This window comes from Micropterus dolomieu, linkage group LG14 (assembly GCF_021292245.1).
Source record: "Micropterus dolomieu isolate WLL.071019.BEF.003 ecotype Adirondacks linkage group LG14, ASM2129224v1, whole genome shotgun sequence".
Lineage (NCBI taxonomy): Eukaryota > Metazoa > Chordata > Actinopteri > Centrarchiformes > Centrarchidae > Micropterus > Micropterus dolomieu.
The window spans coordinates 9615867-9632001 of NC_060163.1; the positions used below are offsets into that span (position 1 = coordinate 9615867).

The 16135-nt window shown below is 39.9% G+C and overlaps 2 protein-coding genes across 2 annotated transcripts in view; both read right to left on the reverse strand.

The window, feature by feature from the left end:
* Positions 1–680: 680 nt before the first annotated feature.
* On the reverse strand, positions 681–2825 carry foxl3 (forkhead box L3). The gene is made up of 3 exons (XM_046068037.1): positions 2719–2825; positions 1777–1945; positions 681–1516 (listed from the first exon to the last, which is right to left on the reverse strand). The coding sequence occupies exons 1-3, from the start codon at positions 2823–2825 to the stop codon at positions 1043–1045; spliced, it is 750 nt and encodes a 249-aa protein (XP_045923993.1). The 3' UTR covers positions 681–1042.
* A 6078-nt stretch (positions 2826–8903) lies between these two features.
* fam20cb (FAM20C golgi associated secretory pathway kinase b) overlaps positions 8904–16135 on the reverse strand; it is a 50896-nt gene continuing 43664 nt past the window's right edge. Inside the window, exons 5-11 of the mRNA XM_046069624.1 lie at positions 13688–13803; positions 12842–13022; positions 12360–12469; positions 12073–12154; positions 11444–11503; positions 11104–11254; positions 8904–10629 (exon numbers count right to left, since the gene is read on the reverse strand). Coding sequence (XP_045925580.1) covers positions 10513–10629; positions 11104–11254; positions 11444–11503; positions 12073–12154; positions 12360–12469; positions 12842–13022; positions 13688–13803 — 817 coding nt within the window. The 3' untranslated portion in view covers positions 8904–10512. The remainder of the gene's footprint in view (positions 10630–11103; positions 11255–11443; positions 11504–12072; positions 12155–12359; positions 12470–12841; positions 13023–13687; positions 13804–16135) is intronic.

Here is a 16135-nt window from a genome sequence, read left to right on the forward strand (position 1 = left end):
TTAATATAGCTGACATGTCATAGCAGCAAAAGCACAGGTGTTAGGCTACTAACAACATTAACAACAGCTGTTCAAATGGCCAAAATTGAACATACTCAAACTAGGCAGTATGCAAGATCTTGATCTTACAGTGCTCAAAGGAAAAGGCCTGCTGCCAACTTTGTTAGATGTTACTACAGGAAAAGGAAAGAGTTGGGGCAAGCAGGTGTCAGGTTTTGATGACTGTTGTATGCTCCTACTGTATGTGGTTTGGGAAAATTCTACTTTAATTAGCATTTTGAAAATTTACCAACTGAAAAATAGGAGGTCAAGCAAAAGGAAGGCCCATTTTTTTTTCTGTTGATATTTGTAAAATTACATTTTCCGAGATGTGTTTTCCTTCTTGCTTTACTTGGATGTTTGAGCCTCACTGTGCAGAGTCTGACACTGCAAAGTTGTCTTCAGCTATTGTATTCATCTGCTGGAGGAAGAAAGTTTGTAATGCTGCACTCTAAATACATACTAAAATATGACCAAATCTGCCATTGTGAAGAAGAAGAACCTGCATGAATGACACGTAACAAGGAAAAAGATTCTGAATAAATCCTCCTTTTATGAAGAAGACCATCTCAATTTATCATCTGAAGATAATCCAATAAATCCAAGAAGTGAAGTTTGTTTTTACCTAATCTGAGCAAAATTTTAAAATATTTTCAAACACACACTTGTGTATATACATATAGAGAATACTGTAAACCTAATCTATGTCAGCACTGGACACTGCACATACGGTATAATGACAATATGAATGCTTTACTGGATTGTTCTGGATTGTTCACATTTTATCTTTCAGATGAATTCTTAGACAACATGATGCTTTCTTTAAGTTTCCATCTAGAATGCATCACACAATACTGTACCTCTTTACTTTGTTCATCATTTACATTTTCAAGTCAGTAAAATTCCGCTTGTGGAGTTTTTCTTCTGTCTTCTTACAGTAGTTCCCAGTTTTGGACACAGATGATAATGAAGGAATAAGTTCACTTTCTGCTTTCCTCTCCTCTTACAGAGTCCAGAAATGCAGGTTCAGATGTTGGGGCTCCAGAATATGTATGGGCGGCCCTGTGGGACCTATGTGAACAGGGCCGTGGGAGGATCTGGACCCAAGCAGGGGCGGATCTGGGGTGGACAGGATGTAGTCAATGCTAAACTTGATCTCTGACTCTGGTTTCCCCTGCTGGGTGGGGTTTGGGATGCGGTGGTTTTGCTGGGGGCCCGGCCTCGGCCTCTCTGGGCTTATAGAGCAGAGGGTGGAGTCAGGTTCATGGCGCCGAGCTGCAGGTGCGTGCTGATTTCTGTGGCTCTCCAAGTGGTGGAAAGGGGTTTCTCCCGAATCACGGAAGCCGATTTTCATGTTCCTCCTGCGCCGGCGACGCCGGAAGTTGCCGTTTTCAAACAGGTCGAGCATGGATTCACAGCCGGTGGCAAAAGTCCAATAGTTTCCCTTTCCCTTCTCATTTCCCTCTGTCCGTGGAACCTGTGGGGAATATGAAAATACTTGATAATGATTAACCCATAATAAAATTAAGAAATACATTATTACTACTGGGAAAAAAAAAAACACTAAACTACTACTATTTCTCCTTCTCTTGTATAAGGATAAAAAGAGAAATAATTAATAAACAAAAATAAAAAGACTAAAATCGTGTAAAATTGGTAAGTAAAATTCACTTTAACAGGCACAAAACCCCTAAAACATCTTGTTAAATTGGCATTTCCCAGTGGGTTTTTGCATACCTTGATGAAGCAGCTGTTGAGAGACAGGTTGTGTCGGATGGAGTTCTGCCAGGCTCTCTGGTTGGAGCGGTAGTAAGGAAATCTCTTCATGATGAACTCGTAGATGCCCGACAGAGTGACCCGCTGCTCGGGGCTCTGCTGGATGGCCATGGCTATCAGAGCTATGTAGCTGACAGACAGACACACACTTTTGTTGAAAAAAAGATATCACATTATAAAGTCTCGTAAGCCTTGTGTTAACTATTCTGTCTACTGTACCTGCAGACCACACTGTTTTGTGTGTCAATGTAGTAATTATTTACCTCTTTTCTTCTGACATTATTAAAATTCAATTTACAGAAAAGTAATGGTAACCCCTTCCTTTGCAACAAACTGAACTTAATTTAATTTGCATTGTTATTACTGCAAATAAAAATATATAAAAATTGTTATATGCTGTATTGGGTATGCAGAAATAAATATATTTCTTTTGTTTGCTAAAAAACAAACAAAGAAATGTACATAACTATAAGCAAGTCTGAAAATAATCAGACATTTTAAGTTTTTTAAATACAAAAATCAACTTAATGTAAAAGAGAAATTGATCTACAGCGCACCACTGAGCTGCCTAAATATAACAGTCAACTACTGTACACTGTATATCTCATTTGTATATCATACAAATCAATGTATGCCTCTTAAAGCGAAGTCATTTTTGATTAGTTAGTAAAAGCTATTATACATTTTGTGTACAATGGTAAAACTGAACTAGGTAAAAATTATTTTGGTTTTGTACAAACTGAAAAACTCAAGTCATACGGAAAACAAAGTCAATTTTACCCTTTTGAAAGGAAAAATAAAAATAAGGAAATAATCAGTTTTTAAATCCTACTAAATGGATATGACATGCTGGTAGCTTTGTCAAAGTTACATAAAAAAAGATGATTAGAAAATCGTCCATACCTGTACGCGGGTCTACACATTTTCTTCTCTTCGTCCGTGCTAGAGGAAGGGTATCCGTCTCCATCGTAGTTAAAACAGTTGAAGGGGTAGTGAGAGTTATCAAACATATCTAAAGCTTGAGGAGTCGGACGTACGATCCAAAGTGTTTGGCTCCTCTGACTTTCCTGGCCAAAGTCCAGCAGCAACACCCTGTCCTGCTGCTCTGCTCTGCCACCATGCTCTGCTCGGGCCAGCTGACACTCACTCTGAGCTCTGCTGATGACGGCTGCCTCCTGGCCCCCCCTCCTCCCTCCCCTCTGTCTCCCCTTTCTGGTCCCAGCTGGTCTCCAGGAACGGCTGCAGGTCCTAAGACTCAGTACCACCTCTCTGAGCTCTTTCAACTCTTCTGTTCTGGTCAGTGCAGTGCAGATTTCATATTTATTCTGTTCTCTGTTTATCTATCTATTCACACTTATATATGAGGGATATTCAAGACAGGGCCAATTTAAAAGTAGAAGATGGCCTACTGCATCTCATTTTTCAAATGACCTTTTCAGTGCACACAATACTGTACTAAAACAAAGTCTCACTTTAAATATATTGCCTATAGGATATTTATTTATTGTAGATGCTCTAACAGGTTAGTTTCTTTTAATGCTCCATTTTGTTTTGTTTTAGGTTATGTTTGTGTGATTTAAATGTAATTCTGTAAAGTTACAACCACACCTACAGCTGTTAAATTTGGTGGAACAGAAGGATGTTTTCCCTCTGAAGTACAGAGTAAAAATGCAAAGTCTAGCAAACCGGAAATGCTTGAGTGCAGAGCCAGCGGGCTTCAGTTCTCAAAAATTGCCCGTAGCTATGTATTATATCCGTCCCTTTTATATTTATTTCTGTAAATACACAACAACCCTGGGCTGTGGGGTCTGTTCGCCTTAGTTGAGCAATGAATAGAGGCTATCTTTTGTCAGTTCCCAAATCCTGGTCTAAATCAGACAACCTTATTCCACCAATTTAGTGTTACACTTCTGTAATGTTGTTGTTGACAGTGAAAATCGATGCAGCAGAAGCAGAGATGTTGTGTTTTTGATACCGTGCATTCTTTTTCCTTGTCAAAACCTGGCACCTACATTACCTGCAATTCAACTTGACCGCTGACATTTCAGTCTAAGATTGGGGTGTGTTAAGCTGGTTACTGCTAACGTTGCTTCGAGCCGCAAGCCTCAAGTAGAGATAAGTAGCGGGCTACAGAGGCCTGGTAAGCTCACGTCTTTCTAACTCCACATCAGCAGATTTTTGTCATTTTCAAACTTGTAGTCTTCAGCCCCACCCAACACTGACTCAAGTGACATCACTTAAGCAATTTATGAGACATCACACAGCTCCCTCTGAAGCCACAAAAGGCTTTATACAACTTTCTTCACACACTGTGTGGAGTAGTACTCCCCAACACCTGTATACAGACTTTGATAGGCAATGTCAGTGTAGTGCCCTTTAACGTGGGCTCGACTAAGCTGGTCAAGTCCAGGCTGTCTCACAGTCGCCTGAACCTGGGGCGGGTGCGCTGGACAAACGGCTCCTCTCCCCCACCTCCAGCAGGATTCTGGGTGGTCCGCTGAACTCGTAGGCAGCCTTCATGTTTTATTTTGCTTCTTTTTATAGCCTAATCTCTCTAACTGTACTTGAAACAGCCAACCCCAAACCAACAAACAACATCCTTTTCATCTTTGTTTTCTTTTTTTCTCCGTTGACTCTTTGGGGTGTGTGTGTGTCCACTCTGGCAGACATTTAGTCAACAACGGGAAGTTTTGTAGATGCTATCTATAATGCTCTATAATGGCCATAAATTGTTTCCGTGTCTATAAAACAGGGGGATGTGTATTCTGAAGGCTCTTAACGGGGCAATTGGAGGTCTCCCGTGAGGCGACAGAGGCCAGGAAAACAGCCTGAGGTCTGCCAGGCCTCTGTGTGTGGGCCTGCTCGTGCAAGAGAGGGCTATAGGCGCTACAGCGGTCGACCCGGAGACATTAAAGCAATTCTCTGTGTGTTTCTGATAGGTTAATGAAGCAGCTGAAAGGTCAACGCTGTTCTCAATTTTAGGGGTAGGCCCAGATTTTTCAAGTGGCTTCACAAAAAGCTTTAGTGAATCTTAAAACATGAAAAGGAATCTCAATTGATATCACTGCTCTCTGTGTCTTTCAGGCATCTGTCCACATGATATTCTTCTTCTTCTCTTATGCACGGATGGGGTTTTGACTTATAGGTAAGGGACGGTAGTTGTAACCATGCAGGGCCATAGTGACCATTGAGGACACTTTCTCTCTGTATAGAAGAGGAAGATACTTTATTGTCACATACATGTAGCGAAATTCATTCTCTGCATTTAACCCATCCGTCAAGGGAGCAGTGGGCAGCCGCTGTGCAGCGCCCAGGGAATAACTCCAGATCTTTATCAGTGCCCAGTCAGTTGCACTGACTAAGTTGTTCTACTTCTTAACCTATGAATAAACATGCCTAAATATATTTAGACCTTTCCTGTCGGGACATTACAGACAATATCATAATATAATAATGATATAATAATGTTAAATTGGAATTCCACCTGTTTTACACATGAAGGTCAGTCTTGAGAAGTTGGCCACTAAATAACCCCAAGTGTAGGATCCAGTGTTTTTGAAGTTTGAACCTTACGGGACTAAAAGTCTAAATATCTTGGCTTCTGTGTCGTCACTTTTGACCGCTTTAACAGTTAATGAAATATTTTTTTAAGACTAAATCATCATGTGCTTTTGTCTCTTTTTTAAAATACATTTTTTAACAGTCCACATAATGTTGTTGTCTGGTCAAAAAGGGCCCTTTGAGAGGGATTTCCAAATAAAATCAAGAACTGAAGAAAGTCCATCCCAGATTTGCAAAATCAGTAGCTGCTTGTCATTTTGTGTTCTGTTTTGATGAGCTGTTTTCTGAAATGCTTGTCAATTTTTATCTTTTTAAATTACACATGCTTTTTTTTGCTTGATTAAATGTTTGGTATCAGCTCAGCTACACTAACATGTCTCAACTGAAAGCATGTTTCAGTTGAGTACATATTTGTACGAGTAGTGGATAAGACACATGCCTTTGGTGTGGGAGACCTGGGTTCGATTACCACTACGACACATCCACCAATGTGTCCCTGTGCCAGACACTTAACCCCTAGTTGCTCCAGAGGCGTGCGACTTCTGACACAGTGTATATAGCAATTGTAAGTCATTTTGGATAAAAGCGTCAGCTGAATAAGTAAATGTAATGAACTCCATTTTAAACAAACACCTTATGTTCAAATAATTCAGTGTTCTCTTTGCTCAACCAGTACTATTATGTAGTCCTCAGTACTACCAGTAGTGAAAGTACATTTCTTCAGGTACTTAGTACTAATTTGAGGAACTTTTACTTTACTTAAGTATTACTATTTCACTGTACTTTACACTCCACTACAGTTTAGAGGGAAATACAGATGACCACATACAGACTGCTTATGCATTAATGGATCATCAATAAAAATCTAATATATCTTTACTTTTGCTAATAATACTTAAGAACTTTTACTTAAGTGGCATTTTCAATGCAGGACTTTAACTTTAAATGGAGTATTTGCACAATTCCTGCTTTTAGTTAGGTTAATGGTTGGGAATACTTGCACCACCACCACTGAGTACTACACTACTGGGTTAACCTATTCCCTTTTCTTTCTTTTTTGCTTTATGTACTTTACCACAAAGCAACATAACTGACTTCATTAGACAAATAGCTACCAACATGGGCTCCTTCCACTGTCAGAGGTTGCCTGGGTCTGTTCATTCCAGACAAGAAAAACAGATTGATTCATACAAAGCTGTAAGTAGGACCAACAGAGAGAAACAGTGTAGAGGAGAAGAGGAGGTCACTGTATCAGGTTGGTTTGAACTGAGATCAGATAAGCACCTCATTGTTCACTCCCATGACGAGGCTTCCTCTGGCGTCCTGTCTGCGGGCGGCCGCAGCGATTACAGCCCTTAGTTCTCCTCTGGTCACTCTCTGTCCCTCTGATGGTTGTCTAAGACTCTGCTTCCTCCATTCATGGCTCTGTCTGCCTGTGTGTGTGTGTGTGTGTGTGTGTGTGTTTGTGTGTGTGTGTACATGCATTTATGTAAACCAACCAAGTAGCTTTTCCGGGGGCTGTTCTGTGAGGAAAGGTTATTAAAACACAACAGTGCACTGGGAACTGTAAACATGCCTATGCACAGAGCTGGGGCTGAGGGCCATTTTCCTTTGCACTGTACTGTGCAGCCATCCTCACTGCCACCATTCACTGTCAAATTACACTGGGTTACAGAGTGCTACAGATAAGACCTCCAGAACAGGCCTGTGTTCCCCTGGGTATTCATTTTGTACCAACACCAACAATTCTGACTCATGCAGGTCTATTTTGTGGATCTTGATTGGAGTTAAAAGCTGCAGTTGTGCCGCATTTCTCACAAAAGAGGAACTTATGTATAAAAAATTTAAGGGCGTAAGGGCGGAAAAAGTTGGTCAAGTACACAAGTGTCTAATTTTTGCATCCAATCAAGTTTGTCTGTGGACACATTATAGTTACTAATCTCAATATCATCTTGTTTTCTTTCGCAAGCTATGACTTGACTGACAAAACATTTGATTTAACAATTTTTATTTTTAATATTTAACATTGGACATATTTTTAAAAGGAATCGTCAGGAAACGCTCTAATTTGCTTTCTGTCCAAAAGTATCAGGGAGCTTTTCAGCTGATGGCAGGCACACAGATCCAGGCAAGTTGTTTCCCCCTGTTTCTACTACTTAACGCACACAGGACACGAGGTCATCTCATCTCACTCTAGTAAAAAAGCAAACAAGCGAATGTCACTACTACACATAACTGTAAAATGCATCATCTATATTAAGTTTTGTTTCACATGTATTGTGTTTGTACAAAAAACACTTTTTCATGTTTCATTCAATATCTATTGCCTGTTCTGTTTTTGTTGTAGCTGCTTTACTTACAGTCAGCCTTTTATCTATCAGTGATTTATTTGTATTCAATTATTTTTATTTTCTGTATCCACTGTTGTTGTGGTGAAATGTCTTCTATATGTTGTTGTCTGTGACTTGTATGACTTGTAACTCTTGAGTCACTGTTCACGTGGCTAGTTTACATATAGATATATAGTTATCTATCTTGTTTATAATGTTGTTTTCTTATCATTACTGTTTTTTTATCATAATGTTCTATGTTGCTTTAGTCCCGAAGGTGTTTACTGTATTACAGAACCATTTGTGTTAATGAAAGCTTGAAATAGCATTAGCAAGGACGAAAATAGAGGTTGAATTGTTGAATGAAATGCAGAATGAGGGAAGAAGCTGTTTGATTTTATTCCACTGTTTTAATTATTCCTGGTCACAAGTTTAGGTCAAGTAATTACTTACTGTCAGAGATGAGCAAAGAGAAGTGTATTTTCAAAATAAGATACCAAATACTCACATTTTAATTGTATCACATTAAACTTCATAATACAGCAGCCACACCATGTATCAAAATAAACTACTGTTTTTTTGTTTCAAAAATGATAAAAAATACTTTTCCAATGTACCATGAAATCTTTTTTATCCAACCTTTTATCAGCCTATTTAATCAATCCCTTCGCCAGTACATTGACTCAGCTGATTAAGCGGGCAATGTTTGAAAGCAACAGATTTTCCATGTCAAAGTCAGTTTACCAGGTTTGGGAATAATTAATCAGCCTGTGAAAACAGTGAAGGGAACTTTTCCAAGTCTTGTAGTTGCAGTGATGGAAATATATTTAGGTTTTAGTGCTAGACAGCCAAAAAAACTTTACAGGAATTAATTTTTCCTGGAAAAGAAATCTATACATTTTTGTGTGTAATATTTCTTATTCTGTCCAAAGGGATGTCTAAGTGCAGATTCCACCTTAAATGACAACCACTATTTTCTCCAAATGCTTCTGCTGGCTGGATGATTCATGTTTTATAACAATGAATGATCACCCAGGCTTTACTAACTACATTACGTTTGTTATCTTCCGTGATGATTAAATGTGAATCATCTCTGAAATAATATTAAAACATACAAATTAAACAAATGCACAAGCGGTTGTTTCTGAGGAAAACACTGACTCACAATAATTTCTGCTTATTTTGTTTTATTGCACTTTTACCATGATGCAAAGAAATAAAAAATAAAAAACAAACAACAAAAACAGAAACAATGATTTGAATAAAAAAGAAGCATTTTCCCTTTTAAGAACATTATCTAAACGTTCTCCATGAATCCATCCATACCTCCACACATACTGATCTGACACAGGACTATGGAAACTTAGGCTGTATAATAAAACCTTATGGAACAAATGGAGTCAGCACACACGTATATATGTAGACCTCTGTATCTTATCTAAAGTTCGTACCCAGGAGGAGTTCATACCTTTTCCTGCTATGAAACCAGACATTCAAGTATTTCTATCATTGCACAGGCACTATATTTTCCTACTGTATATATTAACTTTCAGCCAGTGACTGAATCGTTGACACCAACAGTTAAGCTATCAGCTGTTGGTTATGAATGAAATATACATCCTGAAAAATAATCTCTCCACAACAGCAACATCTGGACATCAAATAGTATATTACAAAGAAACAATAATATAAAACTATTAGTGTCACATTTGGCTTTTGGTACCATATATCTAACCTCATATCTGCTGCACTGAAAGAAACAGTAGCTGGGATTAAATGGTGTAAACACAGGCAGAGACTTGCTCATTCCGATCAAACCAATGCTTGCGAAGGGGTGAGATATGGAGAGGGTTACCTTTACTGAGAGGCACGGTACTGGCAGCCACTTTTGTACATGCTCAGTTTGCCCTCTTTTGGACAAATGAGGAAGTACACCACTGGTGGAAATTCGATAGTTCATTTTAACAGAAAACGGACGATGTAGTGTTACTGATTGGTGTTCATTTCAAACAATAAATATGAATTTTAATAAATACTCTCTCAAGTACATGTAACATTTGTGGACAAAATTAATCCAGGAGTAAACCCGCACTCCAATCAAATATCTCCATCTTGAATACCAATGATAGAAGCTGAATCGGCAAGACACTATGCAATAAAACATAATTTTTATAATTAAGACAAAAGGAACTCAACCTCCACCATGAATGTTCAACCAATTGCCACTTGCGATACCAACAATACGTATAAACACACATAATTCAGCTTGTGAAGAGGGGGTGGGGGGTGGGTTCCCTCAGAATTCACTGAATTCAAAAAAAGGGTACTGAACAAGACAGAGAAGGCGTCTCTTGCAAGACTTTCATGGTTTGGTAGTGCTGCGGTGGGTCGGTGGGTGTTTGGGTCAGCTGTGGTGACACTATCCTACACTAGAGTCAGGGTTGGATATTTTAAGGAGCCTGGGTGATGTGGGGAGGAGGGCGGGGGAGGTTCAGTTTCGTTTGTGACCTGGCCCCAGAACCATCAAGAAGTCTTCGACATCATCTGCATCTCAAGCATCAGTACATGTCATTGCACTGTTTGTCAAAGTCCAGTCCTATCCAGCAGGCCTCCACTTCCACACAGCTTATATTAACCTCAGGCAGGTGTGCTTCCCTGTAAGTTCAGCAAAAGAAATCTCTGAGAAATTCAGTACAGGGAGCTCATCTGTGTTACAGGAGGCCAATTCAGTTTTAAGAGATCTGCTCAGTCCAGTCTCCAATCTTCAGGGATTCAGTCCTATCCAGCTGCCAGCACCCCAACATAGCTACCTCCGTCGTGGGCCAGTGTGGGCATGGTCTGTCCCTTGGTGCCCCTGGAGGTCGTCCTCTACAACGTAACTGTAGCCCTCCTTTTCAATGCATTCTGACAGCACATTCAGCACCTAGTGACAATTAAATACCACAAGACAGAGAGAGGAAAGGTTTAATTAACGTTCTTTTTACCTGGATGTTTAAAGTAGCAGTTCAACATTTTGGGTAATACACTAATTCACTTTCTTGCAGATAGTTCAATGAGATAAATATACAGTCTATGGTTTGTACTCTAAATACTGTATGAAGGTACAGCCACAGTCGGTTAGCTTAGCTTAGCTTAGTTTGTTTAATCCGGACAAAAACAGAAGTGGAAAAATGTCAATTTGTGGGTTTTAGAGGTGCTAGTAGGCTGATGTTGTTCTTCGGATAGAGCTAGACTAGCTGTGTCCAACTGTTCCAGTCTTTATGCAAAGCTAAGCTAACAATCTCCTGGCTATTACCTAATATTTGATCGCTTTGATCTTCTCACTCTGGGGAAACAACTGTTCATTTAAAGATTCAAACCAAACAATGCACACTGTATATAATAATTATGTAGTGACCTGGCGTAGCCGTCGGTCCATTGCATCCAGGTGTGGCTGGATGAGGATGGGACTGAGGCGGTCCCTCACCAGGGATTCTGCTACGAGCGTGGACAGCTTGTATTCTTCCTTAGCCAGCAGCTGCAGACGCAAGTAGGTCGACTTCCTTACCCTGCAGGAAGAAAGCAGCCGGGGGGGATAGAGTGAGCGCGCAGTTAAACACACATACTCTGCAATTCTAATACCGTGAATAGCCAATTAATCACGTGTGGAAATCCTACTTCCATTTTGCACTGGGATCAATAAAGCCATTGCACCCTTCTTATCAAGCTACATAAAATCACCAGCAAAGACGTCTTACCTGCAGCACTGCGTCAATGGCACCAGAATGGACACCTCGTCATGGGAGTGTTTTCCAAAGCTAGGGTGAAAGATAGAAGCATGGATGCTATTAAAGGCGATGACTGGTATTTATATTTTTTTCTGCTGTTGTGAAATTTTCTGGTTGTCTGCAACTATCATTGTGTCAAGTTCTTGATTAGTGGGATTGCTGGGCAGCAGCTTATACACTTATGTTGTTTTGCATATTTCTTCTCCATCGTTTTATGCAGTTTCGTGTATTTTCATAAAAAGGGTGCATACATTTCTAAATTTAATGAGCTATTCCTGAAAAACATGATTTAGATTTTTTAGAAACTCAAATTTCAAAATGTGCCCATTATAACATTTACAGTTTTTGAATCATATACTGTAATGCACTGAAGCCTAATGATGATTTTTTTTTAAAGCCCCCATTGCATCTTTAACTAAGCCAACACATTAAGGTTAATGACTTCTTGTATGATGATAAATGATTTAAAAAGTTTGCCATCATTCTCTTTAAGAAATGCATCTTCAGTTTCACTGCGTCTTTATCACTCGATTAGAGCAAGCTTTTTATAAAAAAATATATTTTATTTTTATGTGGTACAACTATTTGCAGCACCTTACCCTCTGCCATTGTCCAGATGGATGATAAAGGTCTCATTTCCAAACTTTTCGAACGTCTCGTAATGGTGGCGATCCATGTTTCCTGTGTTGGAATTCAAGCAAACAATCTTAACAAAAAGGTAACTTACATGTTATACTGTTTACCCTGCATATGTGTTGGCGTACAATACTGCTATGCCCATTATTGGCTTCCAAAACAGTGCTTAAACCACCATAGGACAGTCAAATAAGAGTTGTTTGCGCAGTGAAAACCTGTTGTTTGTGTTGTGTCAGTCACGTCAACTCACCCATGAGGAAGTCAAAGACAGTCATGTCCATGATGTCCAGCAGCCTTGTCCCACTGTCGTAAGGTGGAGTCTGTTTAACTTCCTCGCAGTAGTCCGGGTCCACCTCCCATCTGAAGAGTTTAAACATCTTGTTTATATTTTTAATTTATTAGAATGTATGCATAACCAAAACCAAATTAATCTCCTCTTTTAACAAGTTTTTTCCAATTTATTCTTGATGATTTTGGGAAATTGTGTTACATATATACATACATAATAAATAAATATAAGTGTTTTCTTCCATGTCATGATCTATATCTATATACAGCTTGTTTTATTGCTTTTGGATGTCAGTCAGCTTTGACACGTGGTTAATGTGATAACTTCTATAGCTTCTGGTAACTGACAAGTAGTGTAATAAATGTCCTCGGACAGCTGAACCTGCAGGACTCTGCTTCATTTAGGGAATGCAGCACGGTCTGAGTGCAGGGTCGATCTCTTACTCTGCCTTCTTGCGTTTGTGGTAGGACCGTCTCCACGGGTTCCTCCAGGTTTTGCGTTTGGCGAGGGCCAGGTCTGGGAGGAAGGCCGCCAAGGATCCTTCTATCTGGTCCGGTTTCCCGCACAGAGCGTGCTCAGTGGAGCAGTAGTACGAACACTCTCCATAGAAACACACATTGTTGGCTAAGAATTGGAAACAGAACATAAATTGTTGTTTGTTAAGTCTTTGTTAATGACAGCAAAATGTCACACAAAAATTGAAGTAGATATATTCTGGGTATATTTTACTATATTACTCAGCAGTTAAATATTTTAAATGTGTCATAGATATATATGAGTGTATATATATAAACGCAGCTTTCAAAAGATTTAAATAACCTGGGGACATTCAGTGACTGTTGACACTGTCACTTTTAATCCTGTAAAGATTTTCCATGTGTATAATACATAAAGAAAAGTTTGCATCGCTAATTAACTGTCGTGCTTCGGCATGAGCAAAAGTCCCCTGACAATATTAATCCCATTCAAATGAATATCACAGTAATTCAGGGCACAGAACTAGCTTTACTCTACATTTCGAAGAAGGAAAGTGTTCATTTTTGCTTGGCTTTAACTTTTGAATGATGAAGAGAGAGAGGAAAAACTGCACCATTTAATTACTTGTTTTCTTCTCAGATTACAGTTTTGGGGTTCACGCAACAGGAACTAAATTTAGCACAAGTGAAATGTGTGCAACATTTTTATTTATTCTGTGGGTGTAGCAAAATCAATCTCACTGTATCTTGGTAATTATGTTTTTTCCTTCCAGATGTGTCTCTGAAAACCAATAACTCCTTTTCAGTGTGTACCTGGTGAAATGAAGAAGGTCCTCCAGAGCTTTTTGTCTCGTGTCACATCTCGGATCTCCTTGGTCATGTTGACAAGCCTGCCTGCCACAGGAGGGACACGGCGAAAGTCCAGGATCCTACAGGACAGAGAAACATACTGAGGGTTGAGATTTTGCCCTCAGAATACAGCAGAGCTTTTCAATCTGTGAGCTGCTCTCCAGGTGGGTGAGGGAGAACTGAATTGGAATGCGGAGGGAGACACCTGAAGCAATGATGCTGCACAGATAGCGTGAAAGGGACAGCTGCATGTGACAATAGGAATATAGTTATCGTAGTTTGTCCTGTAGATTTGGGTTCACCAACAAGGATCTGCAGTTGCAGGACTGGCTGTGACACGCAGCTCATGGAGGCAGTTAACATACTTTAAGCCAATTGCCGTAATTTGTGTCAAAAATCGCACTCCTTCTCGAATCCTAATTCAGTCAAATCTGAACACACAGACATGGCTCAGTGTGACTTAAACTTTCCCTGGACATCATCATGTTCAACATCTATCACAAACAAATGTCTGTACACCCACTTAGAAATCATAGAAAAAAACTCCAGAAGTGAGAATCATGAGGTTTTTAAGGTTTCTTCAGTATCAAAGTAATCCAGTGGTAATTGTCTGTACATCCATTGCAAACAGGAACATCTATTATGCCATCTTGGCAGTGGAATATAGTGATGAATGTGGATATAGAACGCATCATTGATAACAAAGTCATGAACACATAAGAGTTTGCTTCAAAATGAGACAAACTGTTTGTGACAAAATCATGGTAGGTATTAAACTGAATTACAGGAGTCATACAAACAGAGGGCAATAGAGTCGTGAGTTTTGACTACTCGCTGACAATAACCCTGAAAATCTTGCTTTGTTTTAGACATTATAGAGCTATATATGTAATAAACAACTGGTAGAGAAATGGACAGCTGATGGCAAATTCAGGCAAAAAAGGTTTTTCACCATAGATGGGACTCAAGCCCACAATCCCTGGCTTAGAAGGCCAGTGCCTTTTCCATTACGCCACCGGGGAATTCTCTCCTTATTGACAACCATACTCATGTCATTTGATGTCATTGCCAACAGGGGGCACTGTGACATAAATAATAACCTGACAGTCACACCACATGGTGGTAAACCTCCCTGTGGTTTCTATTCTACATCAAACACATTTTTTACTTTCACACAGTTTTCTGTATATTTCGAGATATTCCCAGGACATTCTGGCAACCTATATGTCTCTTGGCCATTGTGATACTTTACATCATCTAACAGGAAACTAACATTAGTGTCTACGTGTATCTATGTCAGATGGAGAGAGTAAGGTTTAATAAAGCTATCTTTTACTGAGAGATGCCGTTGCTGTCTTCCTGTGTGCTTGCCACGTGCCTATTTTATGCATGTGTAGCCTCATGTCGTCAGTACCACCCGGCTACAACATCAGCACGGGTTCTTTAAAAATTGATACCCCCTGACAACACATAATGGCCAAGGCCTGAGGGCAGAGAGACGCTGGAAGAGAAAGAGAGAGAGAGAGAGAGAGAGAGAGAGAGAGAGAGATAAAGAGGCAGGGAGAACCTGGTGAAGAAGCAGGAAGAAAAAGAGAGCTTGTAGTACAAATGATGCCGTCAAGTAGCGTGGCGGTGGGTGGAGTGAGACAAACGCACACAGTCATGTCTCTTTCCTCGGACACAGGATGAAGCACTGCACAGCACCGTCTGGCCTGCTGGGCCTGGGCCTGCTGCCATGCTAAAGGGAACAGCAAGGGCCGACTTTAATTCCCTTCATCACCCACGCTTTTTCTTCCATTCTTCGGTCCCTTTGATAAACCTTATTCCTACCGTGGCATTTTAAATTTGTGTTATATTCAGGGTTTGATTGAGAGGTCCCCTAAGAGCTGTGCACAAACAACACTGGGAATCATCATTTCACATGTTCCCTGCTGAAAAATGTATAAATCGCCAGCGGGTCTCATGAATTTGGAGCTATATGGTTTAATATCTTAAGGTGATATTGGTCCTTGTATGTCTTTATATCTGCTTTCCCACCTAATGCAGCAATACCAAGGGCACTTCCCATTTAAATCCAATCACATAATTAATGATGCTTATAGCAGTGTAGCCTATATAAGAAAAGACAAGTGGCTCTGTGTGTGTGTGTGTGTGTGTGTGTGTGTGTGTGTGTGTGTGTGTGAGTGTGTGTGTGTGTGTGTGAGTGTGTGTGTGTAAGTGTGTTTGTAAGTGTGTGTGAGTGTGTGAGTGTGTGTGTGTGTAAGTGTGTGAGTGTAAGTGTGTGTGAGTGTGTGTGTGTGTGAGTGAGTGTGTAAGTGTGTGTGTGTGAGTGAGTGTGTAAGTGTGTGTGTGTGAGTGAGTGTGTGACTGAGTGTGTAAGTGTGTGTGTGTGTGTGTGAGTGAGTGTGTGAG